The sequence below is a fragment of the Syzygium oleosum genome, unplaced genomic scaffold, assembly GCF_021117445.2.
Source record: "Syzygium oleosum isolate NSW1041296 unplaced genomic scaffold, Sole_v2.1 Sole_v2.12, whole genome shotgun sequence".
NCBI lineage: Eukaryota > Viridiplantae > Streptophyta > Magnoliopsida > Myrtales > Myrtaceae > Syzygium > Syzygium oleosum.
Genome location: NW_026607496.1, coordinates 2,854,375 through 2,870,846, shown reverse-complemented (window position 1 = coordinate 2,870,846; position 16,472 = coordinate 2,854,375). Strand labels below are relative to the sequence as shown.

The following is a 16,472-nucleotide window of genomic DNA, read 5'->3' as shown; positions in this document are numbered from 1 at the left end:
ATAGTTCTTTTTCTCTTGTGGTATCTTAAAGAGGGGATGAATACGTAATTTTTTTCCCTTTTTGGATTAGGATGTATCTACACGATCAGACATTCAAGTGATTTATAACACGATTTGTATAAAGGTACATCACTAGTGTAAAATATACGTTACATAAGTTCAAGAAATGGATTGGCTGATGATAGCCAAGTCGGATGTGGAAAAGCCACGTCGGATGAGACTTTGTCCAGGTAACTGGTCAAACAAAAAAACACAAACAAAAGTATATGTAATAAAGAGAGAGAGAGAGAGAGAGAGAGAGAGAGAGAGAGAGAGAGAGAGAGAAATAGACAGAGTAGAGTGAGAGCACTCTACTCGGTCTATTACTCTCTCTCAATCTCTGTCTCGCCGTTGAGCGCTTTAAATGCACTGCTTTTACTTCCATTTCTTTATTGAGCTGACCCTATCTCTCTCTCTTCTCTCTCTCTCTCTCTCTCTCTCTCAGTCTCTCTCTCCTCTGTGTGGTTTCTTGCTATCACCACTCTCCAGACTCTCTCTCTCTCTCTCTCTCTCTCTCTCTCTCTCTGTCTTCATTTAATGGTTCTCAGAATTTGAGAGGTCCCCCTTCGAGGGAAATTCATCCCCGCCCGCGGGAGACCTTGCGCCCGCCCTTCTCGGCGATCTTCGCTCTCAACTCGCCGGTTTTTGCCCATTTCCTTCCCACCCAGCAATTTAAAACAGGGAAAAAAAAGGAGCTTTCCTTCTTTCTAAACTTTGCTCCTGCTCAGAAGCTAAGATCACAGAGAAGCCCAAAATACCACTTGCTTCTTTGTCCCTCCCTCTCTCTCTCTCTCTCTCTCTCTCTCTCTCTTACTCTCTCTTGCTCTGCTTCTAAGCTTCTTCAAAATCTATGATGATGTTTCCTTGACAATGTTGGAAGTGTTCTTGGGACTGTGAAGCTTGAGCAAGCTCTTCTTGGACTTGGGGTTTCTTCCTGCTTGCCGAGGGGTTATTTTTGCTGGTGATCAACTTCTTGTTGTGGTTGGTGGGGTCTTCGTTCTGTTGAGGTAGCTGCCGGTGCTTTTTTTTGGGGTCGCCTGTGAGTACTGCTGTCAACTTTTTTCTCATATTAGACAACAGTGCGTCAAGGAAAGTTGCTTTCCTTGAGGGAAAGAATGTGCGAATATTTCGTGCTAAATCTCCAGCGCATCATGTTGGTATCTTCTTGGCTCGCCATTCATGCTTTGAGATTGTAAAAATATCGCACTTCGCTTTGATTGGTGGTGAGTTGGTCGTTAATCCCCAATTGCTCTGTTTGGAGGGGCTCTGTTGCTCCTGCCCTGTCACCTTTAGAAAGTATACAATATTTACCACTTCAGTCATCTGTTTCTTTGACTGTTGCTCGAGTGCATTTTGAGCTTCCTTTCATTTCATTGATCTTTTAGCTACCCTCATGAACCATAATCCTAGTGCTTCCCTTCCTTGAAGAAACTGTTCAAAATCCTTTCTTCAAGACCTACGTATCATATTTAACCTCTATGCACTGAGCTAAGAATGGTATTCAGAGTGTTTCTTCTACTTCTCTTTGCTCCGATTTTCGCCCAATCTTTAGACGCAGTTTTCAACGATGACGTTTTGGGGTTGATTGTGTTCAAAGCCGGGCTTCACGATCCCAAAGACAAGCTTTCTTCGTGGAATGAAGATGCTGAATATCCTTGTGACTGGGTCGGGATCAAATGCGACCCGAGGTCTAACCGAGTCACTGAGGTTGCTCTTGATGGATTTTCTCTTTCCGGACACATAGGCCGTGGCCTTTTAAGATTGCAATTCCTCCAGGTTCTATCACTTTCCAAGAACAACTTCAGTGGACCTATCAACCCCAGTCTCACGAACATTGGGACCTTGCAAGTCCTAGAATTGAGCGAGAACAACTTCACGGGATCAATCCCAGATGAAATGTTTCAGCAATGTGGCTCGCTAAGAGTAGTTTCATTTGCTAAAAATAGTCTCATGGGGCGGATCCCTGATTCTTTAAGCTATTGCTCGACATTGGTCGCTGTTAACTTCTCCTCCAATCAGCTATCTGGGAAGTTACCTCTAGGAATGTGGTTTTCGAGGGGGCTTCAATCGCTTGATCTTTCTGAAAATTTACTGGAGGCAGAGATCCCTGAAGGAATTCAGAACTTATATGATGTTAGGGTTGTGAACCTACGGAGAAACCGGTTCACCGGGAATATTCCGGGGGATATTGGAGGAAATTTGCTTTTACGCTTTCTTGATCTGAGCGAGAATTTGTTCTCTGGGAACCTTCCAGAATCAATGCAAGGACTGGGTCTATGCAGTTCTCTTGATGTACATGGAAATTTACTTACAGGGGAGATTCCAGATTGGATTGGGGAATTAAGAAGCCTCGAGAATTTAGATCTCTCGGGAAACAAACTGTCTGGTTCAATCCCACCGTCAATTGGAAATATCCAGTTACTAAAGAAACTAAATCTGTCGACGAACCTTCTCACCGGAAGCTTACCGGACTCGATATCTAACTGCAAGAACCTTTCAATTCTAGATGTTAGCCAGAATTTGTTAACGGGTGGTTTTCCTTTTAAGCTGGACACTGGAGGTGTCTCACTTTTGGGAAATGGAGTAGATAAACGCGCGGAATATACTTCACTTCCAGCTACAAGTTTGTATAATAATCTGCGGGTCATGGACATATCTTCAAATGCTCTCTCCGGTGAAATTCCGGCCGACCTTGGCATTCTTAGTAGTGTGGAGTCACTGAATATGTCGAGGAACTTGTTCTTCGGTTCCATCCCAGCCAGCATAGGTGTATTAAAGTACACTCAGTTTCTTGATTTGAGCAACAATCGGCTAAATGGAAGCATTCCTCCTGGAATTGGAGAAGCAATTTCGCTCAAGAACTTAAAGCTGGACAAAAACTTCCTAAGTGGAAACATTCCACCTCAGATTGGGACATGCTCGAATTTGACATCACTGTGAGTCCTTTATTTGCTGCTTTAATCTCTGTTGATTGCTTCACATACAATGCAATAGTAGTGTGGGCTAAAATTCAGCTCCAATGATCTAAGTAAATTTGTGTCTCTAGATCTATTATTGAGTATTATATGATGGTACAAACTACAAATGGAAATCCTATTCACTTTCATGTCACATCTTCAAACTTTAAAGGCAGTTTTTCTGCCTAGAGACTGGCCAAATTGCTGTGTCAATGGAAACATTAGTTATATGTCATGGCAGCATGAATAGAGTGAGAAGCACATTGATGGCCTAAATTTGGAATATGTGGCTCGTTTGTTCTTTCCAGATGATTGAAGACAATCATATCGTGTTTCCCATAAATAAGTTCATGACATGACGTCTATTATCAATAGTTCTTATTTCTTAGTTTTGTGTTGCACATTCTCTCAACCAAGAATGCGAAGATAGTATGATCTTGGAAATTCTCTCATTATGTCATATTTTCATATTGTGCAGGATCCTGTCACAGAATAACCTGACCGGCCCGGTCCCTCCTTCCATGGCGAACCTCACTAATTTAGAGTACGTGGACTTTTCCTTAAACAATCTCTCCGGAAGCTTACCCAAGGAGCTGGCAAATCTTTCGCACCTGCTCTATTTCAATATCTCGCACAACCATCTGGAAGGCGAGCTCCCCGTCGGCGGGTTCTTCAACACCATTCCTCTCGCATCTGTCTCTGACAACCCGTCTCTTTGCGGCTCTGTTGTCAATGATTCATGCCCCTCAGTCCATCCAAAACCCATTGTCCTAAACCCTAATTCTTCCAACCCTGCGGGTGCTGCATCCTCTTCAAATCACCGCCACAAGCGTATTATACTCAGCATATCTTCCCTTATTGCCATCGGTGCCGCAGCTTTCATTGCCATTGGAGTGATAACCATAACTCTCCTGAATATCCATGTTCGGTCTTCCATGGCTCATTCTGCTCCGGCACTCACACTATCTGGAGGTGAAGATTTCAGCTGTTCGCCGACTGCTGACCCAAATTATGGGAAACTAGTCATGTTTTCTGGAGATGCTAATTTTGTTATGGGGGCCCATGCATTGCTCAACAAAGACTCCGAGCTGGGCCGTGGTGGCTTCGGAGTTGTTTATCGCGCGGTACTCCGTGATGGTCGATCAGTGGCAATCAAGAAGCTAACCGCCTCGGGTTTGATGAAGTCCCAAGATGACTTTGAGAGGGAGGTCAAGACAGTTGGAAAGATCCAGCACCCTAATCTCGTAAAGCTAGAAGGATACTATTGGACACCATCATTGCAGCTTCTAATTTATCAATTCGTTCCTAGCGGGAGCTTGTACAAGCATCTTCATGATGCAGATGAGAGCAACAGCCTAACTTGGAGGCAGAGATTTAACATAGTACTCGGGATGGCCAAAGGATTGTCGTATTTGCATCAAATGGGTGTGGTTCATTACAATCTGAAGTCAACAAATGTTCTATTGGACGGCTCAGGAGACGCAAAGGTAGGCGATTTTGGCCTTGCAAGATTGTTGCCAATGCTAGACCGTTGTATCTTAAGCAGCAAAATCCAGAGTGCGCTCGGCTACATGGCTCCGGAATTTGCATGCCGAACGGTAAAAATAACGGAGAAATGTGATGTCTACGGGTTCGGGATTTTGGTTCTGGAGGTAATAACAGGGAGAAGGCCAGTGGAGTACATGGAGGATGATGTGGTGGTGCTCTGTGACATGGTGAGGGGCGCTTTAGAGGAAAGCAAGGTGGAGAAATGCATCGACGGGAGGCTCGGAGGTAGTTTTCCACCTGAGGAGGCGATCCCGGTCATAAAGCTCGGTCTAATATGCGCATCTCAGGTGCCCTCGAACCGGCCGGATATGAGTGAAGTCATCAACATTTTGGAGTTGATCCAGTGCCCCTCGGAAGGTCAAGAGGAAATACAATGACCTTATAGTTTTGTTTAAATTAAAGAGCAATACGGTTCTATAGAGTTTGCCATTGCAGAGGAATCCAGTTTGCGTGATCTGAAAAGATCTTGATACTGTGATTCATATACTTCATGCATCTTCCTCTCATTACGGCTCTATTTTTGGATTCTTTCTTCACTGGTGTGATATTACAAGAGTCCAAATGTTATGTCCTCTATATCATACTTCGCTTTCAACATAAAGACAGCCCGAATCTCTTCGATTTGGTTTTTGTTCTTTGTTTTGGATTATATTGTTGTCCACATATGAGCATCAAGTTACATGGTACAGAATACTGATGGTCCATGTTGATTAATATCTGCAGAGTGCAGACAAGTCTATTTAGAGTAATTTTCAGGTTTCTTTACGATACTCTGCTTGCTATCGTCCAATACATTTGCCATTAAAACTCAAGATTGATTTCGATGTGCTTTTTTCCAAGATCTAAAGAAATGTAAATCTTTTTTTCTGTTTTGGTCGGGACTAGAGAAATGCAAGTCTGAACAACCCCGATTTTGAACAAAAACGAAAGAGTTGCAATGGGAGAGGAGTATTCAGATTGGTTAAACGGCTCAACCAGTGTCTCTGCACAGTGCACGATCTCAAATCGTCCAGACAACAAGTGAATTGAGTGCAGATTTTGAAATGGAGGAGCTTCCTTGTTAGTTTTGATGCCACTCTGATGAAGATGGTGTCACCATAATTAGCTCTGTAGTTCTACTGTATACACATGTTGCGTGATATTTCATTCACCAAATCTTAAATGAATGTCACGTATACATTTGAAATTTAATAGGTTACGAATTTTGCTTGGTTTGAAAAAAACATGACATTTTTAACACAATATATGTAGTTGATGCATTTCTCTAACGATGTAAGCTTTCTAAAGAAGATAGCAACACACTCCATTTTATCGTGATTAGAAAGTCATACTACCATCATGAAAGTTCGAAACTTTTGCGCAATCTCTTCATGGAATTTCTTCTTTCCCCCTCTTTGCTCGGATATATGCTTTTGATGGTGTCATCATGAGGGGAACTGTGTCAGCTCTCCCACCAGGACTCCATTGATGCCAATGTCAAACTCCCATCAGTGAAGTTATATCTATGGTCAACTTTCTCAGGAAAAGAATCATGAACATTCATGTTTGGCCAGTGAGTGCAATTATGCATAACTGAAGCACTCCAACACTTACATCACAGGAAGCATTAACTGCAATGCAAGCAAACATCCTCACTCTGTTTTTTCCTTGATAGAGTTTAATAATGAATTCTCGAATTTGAAGACTATTTTTTTTTAAAACTTTTTGTGGGGAGATCATGGTATTGGACACAAGGGGGACCTCAGAATCAAGTGCTTTCCTTTGCTTTTTGCCCCTTTTTTTAAATTTACACTTTTGTAGGAACAAATTGAAGTGCTTTGGACACCATGCGAGAGAATCACATGAGGTGCTCAAAAGCAGTGAGTGGTAGTAATTGGTGCCTAACAATCACATCATGCCTTGCAGTGGGAACTTTTCATGTCTTTATCTTTCTTCTCAATGATCAATCCCATTTTCTACTCAGCTCTAGTGAATGAGCCAGTTGTAGTTTATAGTTGATTTTGTGCCTTTGTGGCCACGCTAAGCAAGTAACTAAAGCACCAAAAGAAGTACAATAAACATAACTTATCCTGGATAAAATGCTGACCCCATGAGTCATTAGTAGGAAATCGTCGACACAAATCACGCCCCTGACCGGCGAAACGCAATGAACCCGGGATCGATGAGACAACGAGCACGTGGAATTTGTCCCCGGTCGGTTCAAGCGTGCATTCGGTAGGTTCACACAACCTACGAAGTACCATCGAAACTACTTGTAACAAGAGTTTTGAATTAAAAATTCCCCTTCTGGTCAAATAAAAAAGAGAAACAAAATTCATCAGAAGAACAGGGAAAAGGAACATGGGCAAAAGGGGCATTGAAGTCGTGGTCAATCATGATATGTGTGGAGTGCTGGTCTTTAGTGGAAGGATAATGATAGGAGAAGTGTGGTTAAAGCGATGCATGCAAATTAAAAAAGGGCATCTTGGAATGAGGGGAATTTGATAAAGCAAGCACCAGATTGTTGGCTTTTCCTTCACTTTTCTTAACATTGCAAGGACAAAATGATGGGTCGGACAACCCCAAATCATGCGACTGTTGGGGATTTATGACACTCATTCTGTCTGCCCATAAAGCTTAGTGCACAGAAGGGAACATGGTTTTTTTTTCCACCTTTTCCACTTTTTTTCCCATTGATTTTTTATAAAAAATTTCTTGTTTTTTTTTTTGTGTAAAGGAGGAACAGCAACCTCGTCGACGGCGAGTCCTGTTTTTTTGGAACATGGAAGCATCTCGACCCGACGATAGTTCTTAAATTAATGAGTTTTAATGTATGAATGAAAACCTGATTTGATATTAAAAAGGTACTAATAAGCTTCCTCCATCCAAAATAGCTTTTACATGTAAAGAAATTGCTAGCTGAGGGGCCTTTTCTTTCTTTCTTTTCTGGTTTCAAAAGTCCTGTTCTTTTCAACAGGGAAAAGCCCAGCAGTGGTTGTTCAAAGGGCCTCAGCACATACAAAATTCCAAAGAGCTGGAGGAGGGTTAGGGACCCAATTTAAGGCCAAAGATTTACATCTTTGGGACTTCCAGTCCATGGCTTGATTTGCCTCCCTATTACAACGTGCAAAAGAAACGAAGGGTAAATGGGCACCAATAGATGAGTGCATTCAGTGATAAGCGGGCGCACGTCTCAGGGAAGCCCGCAAGACACCTTATGAAGTTCACGTTATCAGATATAAGCTTTCTCCTCTCAATAGACTAGAACTCTCTAGTGAATATCTGCAGTGCCTCCCAAGGCTTCCCTCAAGGTTATCATCCCTATGTATCGGGCATTGCTCGTCAATGCATACATCGATAGACCTGTCGAACTTGAAAAAGCTATCAGATCATACTCCATTTACCTTTTGTTTCTTCAATTTTTAATGAAGATGAGAGTGTCTTTGGAAGCTGTAACACCTCGTGTCATTGACATGTGGTGAAGTGACTTAATCGATGGTGAATATTTTTTTCTGTAATTAATTTCTCTTGTGATAAATAATTGCTTTTTATTGAAAACGTTAATGAATTTTGTTTTACTAATATGTGATATAACCAGTCACCTGAGGAATATATTTGATGAACCGCCGGGGGCCCTTGAAACTATGGCAAGTTAATGAATCTGGACATGGTAAGATTAGGGCCAATCACCAATTGGCTCAAATATTGCTTTCTCCAACTTTTATTGTATTAATATATTATGGCTTTTGTAGGAGTATGTTATTGAGGCCCAACCCACCCACATGCTTTCAAATAGTACGTATAAAGGATAGTAATATTTCTGTCCAATCAATTTTAAATCTATTATACGAATGTTGATTCCATCCTAAACTTTTTAATTTTTCTGACTGAGTCCCAAACCTTTACGCGAAATTCCAATGTAATCCTTCCGGCCAATGTTCGCCAGAAATCGTTAACTTGACGGTATGCCACGTAAGACGATTGGGTGACCCTCCATGGACGTTTAATGGCTAATCGGATGGAAAGTTCACGATCAGAACCCAAACAAAAAGTTGACCAAATTGCCGGATCTAAACAGAAGCCCTACTTATACTAGCTCTTGCCTTACGGCGATATTGACAGAAAAGTTCGCTCCTATTTCTCCACAGCAGTTTGACAGCTCAAACAAATAAGGGAAGTGAACTCTCGCTTTCTGATTCTAATCTCTGCGCAAAGCACAAATGTTAGGTTTGGGTGGACCATCGTAACTTGCGATAAAGACTAAACACTCGGAACCGAAAAGCACGAGGCAAAAGAAAACTGGAATGGAAGAGGATCTTTGGTTCAACCTTAATGACTCACTATTCATAGATGTCTATGAGGGGCTTTAAACTTGAAAAGCAGATAACCACTTGTATTGGATGCCAAATTCTTGCGATGTGGAATCTCCACTCCAATAACTGTACCGGAAAACTCGATTCACAGAGCACCCAGTAAAAAAATGGATACTCGAGAAAACGAATTAGCAAGAGAAACATGAAAGAGGAAAAATGCGAATCATTCACATTTCATGTGAAAAAGAAAAGTTGCTACCAGAGACTTTTTCTGTGCCAAACTCAAAATCACGTTCTAATAAAAGTAACCAAATTGACATCAGTGGAAATTAGAAGGGAATTGCTCAATGTATCAAAACACTCTTGGATGTAAAGGTAAACTGTACAGGCGATCTGAGTGGAACAGTATTAGAAGGCAACACAATCCACCTCCTCAACTTCAAAATTTCGACGAACCTAATTGTGTACCTTTAACTGGCGCAACCAAACTGAAGCTCCCTTTCATAAGGTATGGGTACAGGTGGTATGAAATTGAATCAAGTACCTGTTTTTGTTATTGTCATGTCCCCTGGTTCCCTTTTTCTCCTCCCATGTAGAGATACAACTCTTCAAAAACCCTTTTCGTTGTCGATTCCTAGTCGTCCCAGTCACGTTCCCAACCATCCCTATTTGCAGGCCTAGAAGTGAGGCCATTTGCAGATATATTTCCTACATGATGCTGACCTGGAGATTTCACAGCATTCTCCTCATCCCAATTATCGTCCCATCCTTGATCCCAACCTTCTGCAGTTTCTATATTGGTCCCTTCTCCTGACCCCATTTCGAGCTCTTGATACCTGAACTCGCTCTTTCTTCGCCGCTTCCTAAACGCACAGCAAGCTAACACCCCGCCAAGGACCACCACTGTTAGAATCAAGAAATACGCACCATTGATCGGGGTAATTAGCTTGTCAAACGAAGGAAGGTAGAGGAAAACACTCGTGTCAGATACAAGAGGCCCCATGTCAAGCACGCAATTTCCTTTCCCAGCATTTAATACAACTTCACTGCCTTCCCCCGTAGAAAGAGAAATATTAATCTGAGTAAGAAACAAGAAATTAATAGGAAAACCTTTTAAAAAGGAAAACAAAATGAGAATTAAGCAGCGGATGAAAGATATGCTCTCTAAGTGACTATCAGTAATAAAGTTCTTTCTGCGGCTATTGATGTCTCGGTCAAAACACTGTAGAAAAGAGCCTCCAGAAGCAAGAGAGTGAATACAAGCAAATCTTATTCAATTGTACAATAATTTGCACAGCTTGCTATATTTGGCAAACAAGCCTGAAGATCTCTTACAGTTTTGCAGCTTGTCAACCTTACACTTAATTTGCGAGAAGAATTAGGAGTTGACGACATGGAGTTGAACAAAGGGAAGAAGGGGGGACGAAGAAAATGATTATCCTACTTGTTCTTTTTTTTTTTTTTTTTTTTTTGTCGGTCCTACTCTATCTCTCACTCACGATACACACTCAGACTTGCGCCCCACCTCTTGCAGGGCGTGGGCGTCGAAACCCACATCTTAAACTACGCGGCCCCACCCCTACCCCCCTGCGAAGGTGGGGATTCGAACTCCCCACCTCCCCCTTCTCAAGTGAGAAGGGTGGCCACTGGGGTAAACCCCCAGTGGTTATCCTACTTGTTCTGAAGGGTAGAGAGTGGAGGTGGAAAAAATGTAAAGAACTGGCCACTTTTAATAGGAAAAATATTCACGGTCCAATAGAGTGGAAAGAGCTCAAGCGTAATTTCTTAATTGGAGGCTCCAGTTCTATTCCCTCATTGATTGATTGATTGAATTAGTTATTAGCACAGTAGACTCAATTAGACAAAAATCATCTACCATACTAGGGCCTTTCCAAGCAACTGTTGGATAATTATTACTAAACTAACCAACTAATTTTATACTTCGGTTGTACCCAAAGTTAGTAACAGGTTATTTTATATAAGTACCGGATGGATGATGCATACCTTTCTGTTATAGTGTTTCGGTACTTCAAGTTTCATTGGAGCACCTGCGGCAGGCTTTGGCAGGCTTACTATCAAAGCGCTATCCCCCTTATTTTGGACTAAAATCACCAATTTGCTCAACCCTGCTGCAACTGAACGGTAAAATGAATTTAAGTATTTGTCAGAGTTTTCATGAAATTCTCAATGAAGACAAATAGATCAGTAAAAGTATAAAAGTATTTCCACGATCTACCTCTTTTCTAAAAAGAGATAATGACTATAAAACAACAAAGATATCAAAGAATTACAGAACCCTCATTTTGTTGCAGTATTATAGAAATCTGGAATGGCTGTAACTCCTTCAAAGCTTAGTGGTGAATATCACAAGAAAATATCTGAAGAAAAAGAAGGTAAACCTTACCAAATAGCTCAGTAAAAAGAAATGCACAACCAACTGAGAACTAGAGAGCTAATTCCTATGAATCTCACCTGTGTATGACACAATAAAGAGAATGTTCCTAAGAGGAATTCAACCATCTCCGAAGAGTCCTCTAAACTACCTAAGATATAAGAAGCATATTTGAATAGCATATGCATGTAACTGGATTCAGGCATACTTAGTACAAGCTACAAAAAGATTTTAAACTGAAAAGATGAACAGTTACTATGATACTTCCTATTCTGGCCAGTGAATATGACTCTAATACTTAGTTTCAGGTAAGTGACACCACCTGTTATCGAAACAAGAGAATATATTTCTTTACTGAATAAAAGAATAACTTGACAGGGCTCGTGCATTGTACTGGTCACCTGCCCTTCATGTGTGAATGCCCACAGCTTAAACTAATTTAACATGTCAAATTTAGCATCAGTTATGACTCAGGTCCTCCAAATATCCCGCAGCAGACTTTAAGAACTTCCCAACATGTCAAAAGAAATTTTTTTTCATCTAACCACGGAATGGAACATGCACAAAGGGAAAACCTTAGGAAAGATTAAATTTCTAAACCATGCATTAACTTCTCAATCTACATTGACATGAACTATTGAAGATGATGTATAATATTGTAACATTATGACAAGTATATCGTCATTACATCAACTCTTATTGATTGACATCAACTTAATCTGGAAAGAAAGCATTTCTGTAAGGCTTGAGATGAGTAAGTATAATATATAAAATATATAATTAACTGGACTAAGCACATTCCTTCTGCATATCAGTTTACTGAATCTATTAATTCAATAGTTTTAATGAGGTTGGCCCCCCCATTCACAATTTTATATACATGGTCAAGAGATTTCAATCATTTCAGAAGATTGACAGAATCAATTAAGTAGCACGGAATTGAGAACTGATGGACAATAATCATATATTCAGGAACATATAATTTCCTTTTTTGGGTTTGTTATGCGAAGGGCACTTTGGAACCCTATAATTATTGACAATCCATGAACCACAACAAGCAATTAGTATTCTTAGAATGTCACTCCAGCTAACTCTAACAAATTAAATCTAAAAATACCTTTTATCTTTCTATCTAAAAGTTTTGAACTTATGCTGACCAAGGAACTCAAAATCGTGACAGCTTAAAGATGCTAAGTACCAAATTCTCAAACCTTAAAATTTTTTCTGCTTTCTATACTTGTCCTATTAGGCTATCGTCATTCCATCTCTCCCTCTCTCTCTCTCTCGCTCTCACTCCTCTCTCCTTCCCGCTTCCCCTGCCCTCCACCCCCCCCCCCCCCCCCTGCCCTCTCTCTCTCTCTCTCTCTCCCTCTCCCTCTCCCTCTCTCCCTTTTTCTTTCCCTCTCGATCGATATATATATATATATATATATATATATATATATATATATATATATATATATATATATTGAGAGGATACATAATTTTAACTCATGCAAATGACTGACTTTTGCACCCAAACCATTTAATCACTTGACAAAGCAAGTCATTCTTCCCCATAATTTTTATTGTCTGGTGTTATAGTACCACAATTTTGACTGTACTATAAAAGAAAATACATCAATCAGAATTACTTATTCTACTAATCTTTGATAAACATACCAATACGAGATACTATCAAGAAACCTGGAATGGAATTATCATTCTCAAGCTGATATTCACTTCATGGTACTCTCTATAATCATCCAGAAGCCAGGTTTCCCATTCACTGGGTTTAGACTTCAAATTGACTAAAGATATGAGAGTAAACTCAAAGGAACACATGGTTCTCTTGCCCTCAAGAGATTGAGCCCCTGCAACTTTCATATTGGAATTTCCTTGAAATTCATACCACTAATAAAGATGACTTTTCATTGTACATCACAGAATAATTGAAAGATCGCAAATTTAAAGTAATCAACATTACTGCTATGCAATCCCTTAAACCTCTTGCCTATTTTAAAATTAAAAGTAAAATCTCTCTCATCGTACGACAGTTTAAGTTCATTTTCCCAAAACAGTTCAATTCTTCACTAGACATCTCCTTCCTTACCTGTTAGAAACTACCTTTCACTTTCTTTCCACACGTGTACATTTTTCCTCTTCTATTAGTCTACTAGTAAGATAATAAGCCAGTGACCCACCATAGTCCATGCCGGGCTAGTTTCCACAAGGGAAAATTGCACCAAAATTCCTAAATAGGCTGCCCAATGTGCAATCAAGTCCTAAACTTCGTTCTATTTTTTTTATATTTGGCCTATTTTCTGATGTGGTGCCACATCAGCGCCGCATCAGCCATAAGCTCAAAGATAGTAAAAAAGCGCCACGTCAAATTTCTGGTGTGCAACGTCGGTAAACTTAGTTGATACCTCGCCAGAAAAAATTGATAGCATTAGATGCAAAATGTTTAGTACTTTCAGCAAAACGCGTAGGGACTTTTGGTGCAAGTTTTCCTCTCTACCAATTCAGATGTAACCTCTGTGAATTGTTGAAGTATCCAATCATAAGTCGATCATGATTACCTACTCTGTCATCCGGACTGTGCCAACAATTCTTGATAGAGAAGATTCCCATAAGATTTGAAATACTAATTTCTCAATGAGGATTTTCTCAAGATAAAGGCCAAGAGTGTTATTAAAGATTGATAGAGCTAAATTTTCAACATGAAGCATATCATTTCAACGGTAAAACTTCATTCAGGCAACAGAAGATACGGGTTGCAACAATCAGAATTGACTTCTACACTTTATGATGATACCGCTTGTGTCCTGTGTTGTAAACCGTCTCCAAAGTGCATATCAAAATAATAGGCAACATATGTGCAACATGCTTCTATGAATCACAAGAAGAACTCTTGTCGCAAAACTTCCAACTCATGTTTTCCTCCAAAACAGATCTTCAAAATGAAATGCAGAACAGATCTGATGACAAATCAAATTTAGAAATGGGATGATGCCCATTTCCAATTGAAATGAAATGGAATGAAAGAAAGTAGAGATCATCACCTTCAAAGCTCAGAATGCAGGCAGTCAGAGTTCCAGTATGACACACTTTGTCTTTGACTTTCCCATCACAAGTCTCGCTGATTTCTGCTGGCTCGTGCAGCTCCTTGTCTTCCTTCTTATCATCATTCTTTTTCTGCTCCTTGTCTTCCTTCTTCTCATCATTCTTTTTCTTCTCCTTTTGTTCAACCGAAGGTGCACTCACGGACCCACTGCCATTCTGGCCTTTTGGGGTCGAATTGGACGAAGTTGTGCTCACCTCACTAGATTTACCGGTATCGTCTGTTCCGCTATCCGACTTCTTGGAACCTGAAACAGGACCTGGCAGCGGAGACGCCTAAACAAAAACATATCACTGAAGCCACCCCTTTTGCTACCACGAACCAACAACTGATGCTGAACGAATACAATACAAAACGACAGTTCGCACGCCCAGAAAGAAGAGAGAACAGACCTGTGGTGGCGGAGAGGAGTTGACAGAGTTCTCCGAACCAACTTCCTTTCTGAAACGCAGGGAAAGAGAAGCACCGAAGCCGAAAGCATCCCCCACGACCAAACACACCAAGACCGCAGCGAGAAACCCATTTTTCGCCATCACAACATCAATCGTCTCACGATCTCACGACTCGAGCTTCAAGAACGACGAATCCTCGGCAACCGACCCCAGAAACCGAGCCGACGACAAGTTCATCTTCCCGCGAGAATCAACACCAACAGCGACCCAAATTGCAGAGAACTGAACTGAATACGAACGAGCTCAGATCTCACGCGACGGCGACGGCGGCGGCGGAGGAGGAAGCAACCGGAGGATCACAACGGAGGGAGGCGTGAAGCGGAAGACGACGATGGGGTTCGCGAATCTGCCATCCGATTCTTCGCTTCGAGCACGAAAAAGAGTCGCGGGAGCGACGCGTGCAACCGCTAAAAAAGTCGCCGAGTAGGGGCCAGTGGGATTAGTGTTTATTTAGCATTAATTAAGGTTTAACATCGTAATTAACCGAGGAACAGAGACACTTCTCCCTGAAGGTACCGGGTTTCGTACGGGTCGGTCCGGTCGGGCCCAGCACCCGCGAAGTTAGACCGGAACCGATCCGGTCCGGTCCGGTCCATGAGGGTTGGTGCCCGGCCCGGTTCTTCAGAAGAAGAGAAGTCTTGGTTTTTGGAATTTTTGGTTATTGATCAGACTTCCAGACCCAGCTGCGTGAACATGGGATTATCAACACGATAGTACTCTTTAACAATTTTGCAAAGCATCGGGTATTTCTAATCCTTTATTAAGCAACCAAAGATAAAATATATTGCAATTTTCAGTGCACTAACTTTTCTCGTGACGTGTATAATCAGCTTTTTCGAAAAATCGGACATTTTCTCATTAATTTTAATTCTACTGTGTCATTTTAGAGAATCCCTATCTTGCTTTGTTTTTTGGGGGGCTCATACATAATCATGATAGAAGGGTTATATTCACGTGAATATGAAACCCACCGTAAAAAAAAACTAAAAAAAGGAATATTTTTTAGGAATGCTAAGAAGGGACGTCTTTTTCAATTTTAAGAAAAGGAAAATCTTATCTATCGAATCGTTGTACATTTCAATAGAATTTAGGAATTCGGTCGGATCCTTGATGAAACATAACCTAGAATTAGATCTTCGTTAACAAAAAAAACTCCAAGAATACATACTATTGAGAAGGAGAAGTGATTCATTAATTAAACCTTCATGAATCCATTTTTTTGTTTTTTCATTCTAGGTGAAAGCCCTAGGAGTATACCCTAACGTAGTAGGAATGATATTAACTAACCTAACTTTTTCTTTTAACAAATAAGAAATTATGGTCTAATCGGATATCAAAAAGATTACCATATATAACACAAAATTTCTCCGCCAATTCCTTCTAGTCAAGCCTCTTGGTCTGTCATTATGTAAAATCACCGTTTTTGTTTAGGAGTTGAATATGGCTGTTACTAGCGAATTCGATCCCTAATTTTTTCGAAAATGCAATGGTGACCTACGGACGACAATTTAAGCGACAACATCCTTTGGCTTTTTTTTCCCACACGCATGTGCTTCATCTTCCATTAATCAACTAGTAAGGAAAGAAGACCGTGATTCATCACAGCACATGTGGGGCTAGTTTTCACAAGGGAGAGCTGCACCGAAAGTCCTCAACGTTTTATCCCCAATATGCAATTAAGTCCTAACC

At 40.8% G+C, this 16,472-nt stretch overlaps 2 protein-coding genes across 4 annotated transcripts; one reads left to right on the top strand and one right to left on the bottom strand.

Annotated features, from left to right (window-relative positions):
* Positions 1-471: 471 nt before the first annotated feature.
* LOC115677088 (leucine-rich repeat receptor-like protein kinase PXC2) lies at positions 472-5,172 on the top strand. Its single transcript, XM_030600149.2, has 2 exons — positions 472-2,975; positions 3,475-5,172. Exons 1-2 carry the CDS (start codon positions 1,534-1,536, stop codon positions 4,919-4,921), a joined length of 2,889 nt encoding a protein of 962 aa, XP_030456009.1. The 5' UTR covers positions 472-1,533; the 3' UTR covers positions 4,922-5,172.
* A 3,867-nt stretch (positions 5,173-9,039) lies between these two features.
* LOC115677094 (uncharacterized) lies at positions 9,040-15,166 on the bottom strand. 3 transcript variants are annotated; one of them, XM_030600153.2, is made up of 4 exons: positions 14,724-15,166; positions 14,273-14,606; positions 10,841-10,971; positions 9,040-9,914 (listed from the first exon to the last, which is right to left on the bottom strand). In XM_030600153.2, the coding sequence occupies exons 1-4, from the start codon at positions 14,862-14,864 to the stop codon at positions 9,471-9,473; spliced, it is 1,050 nt and encodes a 349-aa protein (XP_030456013.1). In that variant the 5' UTR covers positions 14,865-15,166; the 3' UTR covers positions 9,040-9,470. The 3 variants fall into 3 exon arrangements, with proteins under 3 accessions (XP_030456013.1, XP_030456014.1, XP_056172349.1); XM_030600154.2 differs by having other exon boundaries at positions 10,841-10,965; positions 14,724-15,165; XM_056316374.1 differs by having other exon boundaries at positions 10,841-10,962; positions 14,724-15,162.
* Positions 15,167-16,472: the final 1,306 nt, after the last annotated feature.

Excerpts from the sequence above, each read along its gene's own strand:
- LOC115677088 (XM_030600149.2), top strand. The coding sequence starts at position 1,534 with ATGGTATTCAGAGTGTTTCTTCTACTTCTCTTTGCTCCGATTTTCGCC. Across the intron at positions 2,976-3,474 it reads TGCTCGAATTTGACATCACT|GATCCTGTCACAGAATAACC; the intron begins GTGAGTCCTTTA and ends CATATTGTGCAG.
- LOC115677094 (XM_030600153.2), bottom strand. The coding sequence starts at position 14,864 with ATGGCGAAAAATGGGTTTCTCGCTGCGGTCTTGGTGTGTTTGGTCGTG. Across the intron at positions 14,607-14,723 it reads ACTCCTCTCCGCCACCACAG|GCGTCTCCGCTGCCAGGTCC; the intron begins GTCTGTTCTCTC and ends GTTTTTGTTTAG. Across the intron at positions 10,972-14,272 it reads CTGCATTCTGAGCTTTGAAG|TTGCAGCAGGGTTGAGCAAA; the intron begins GTGATGATCTCT and ends TTTACCGTTCAG.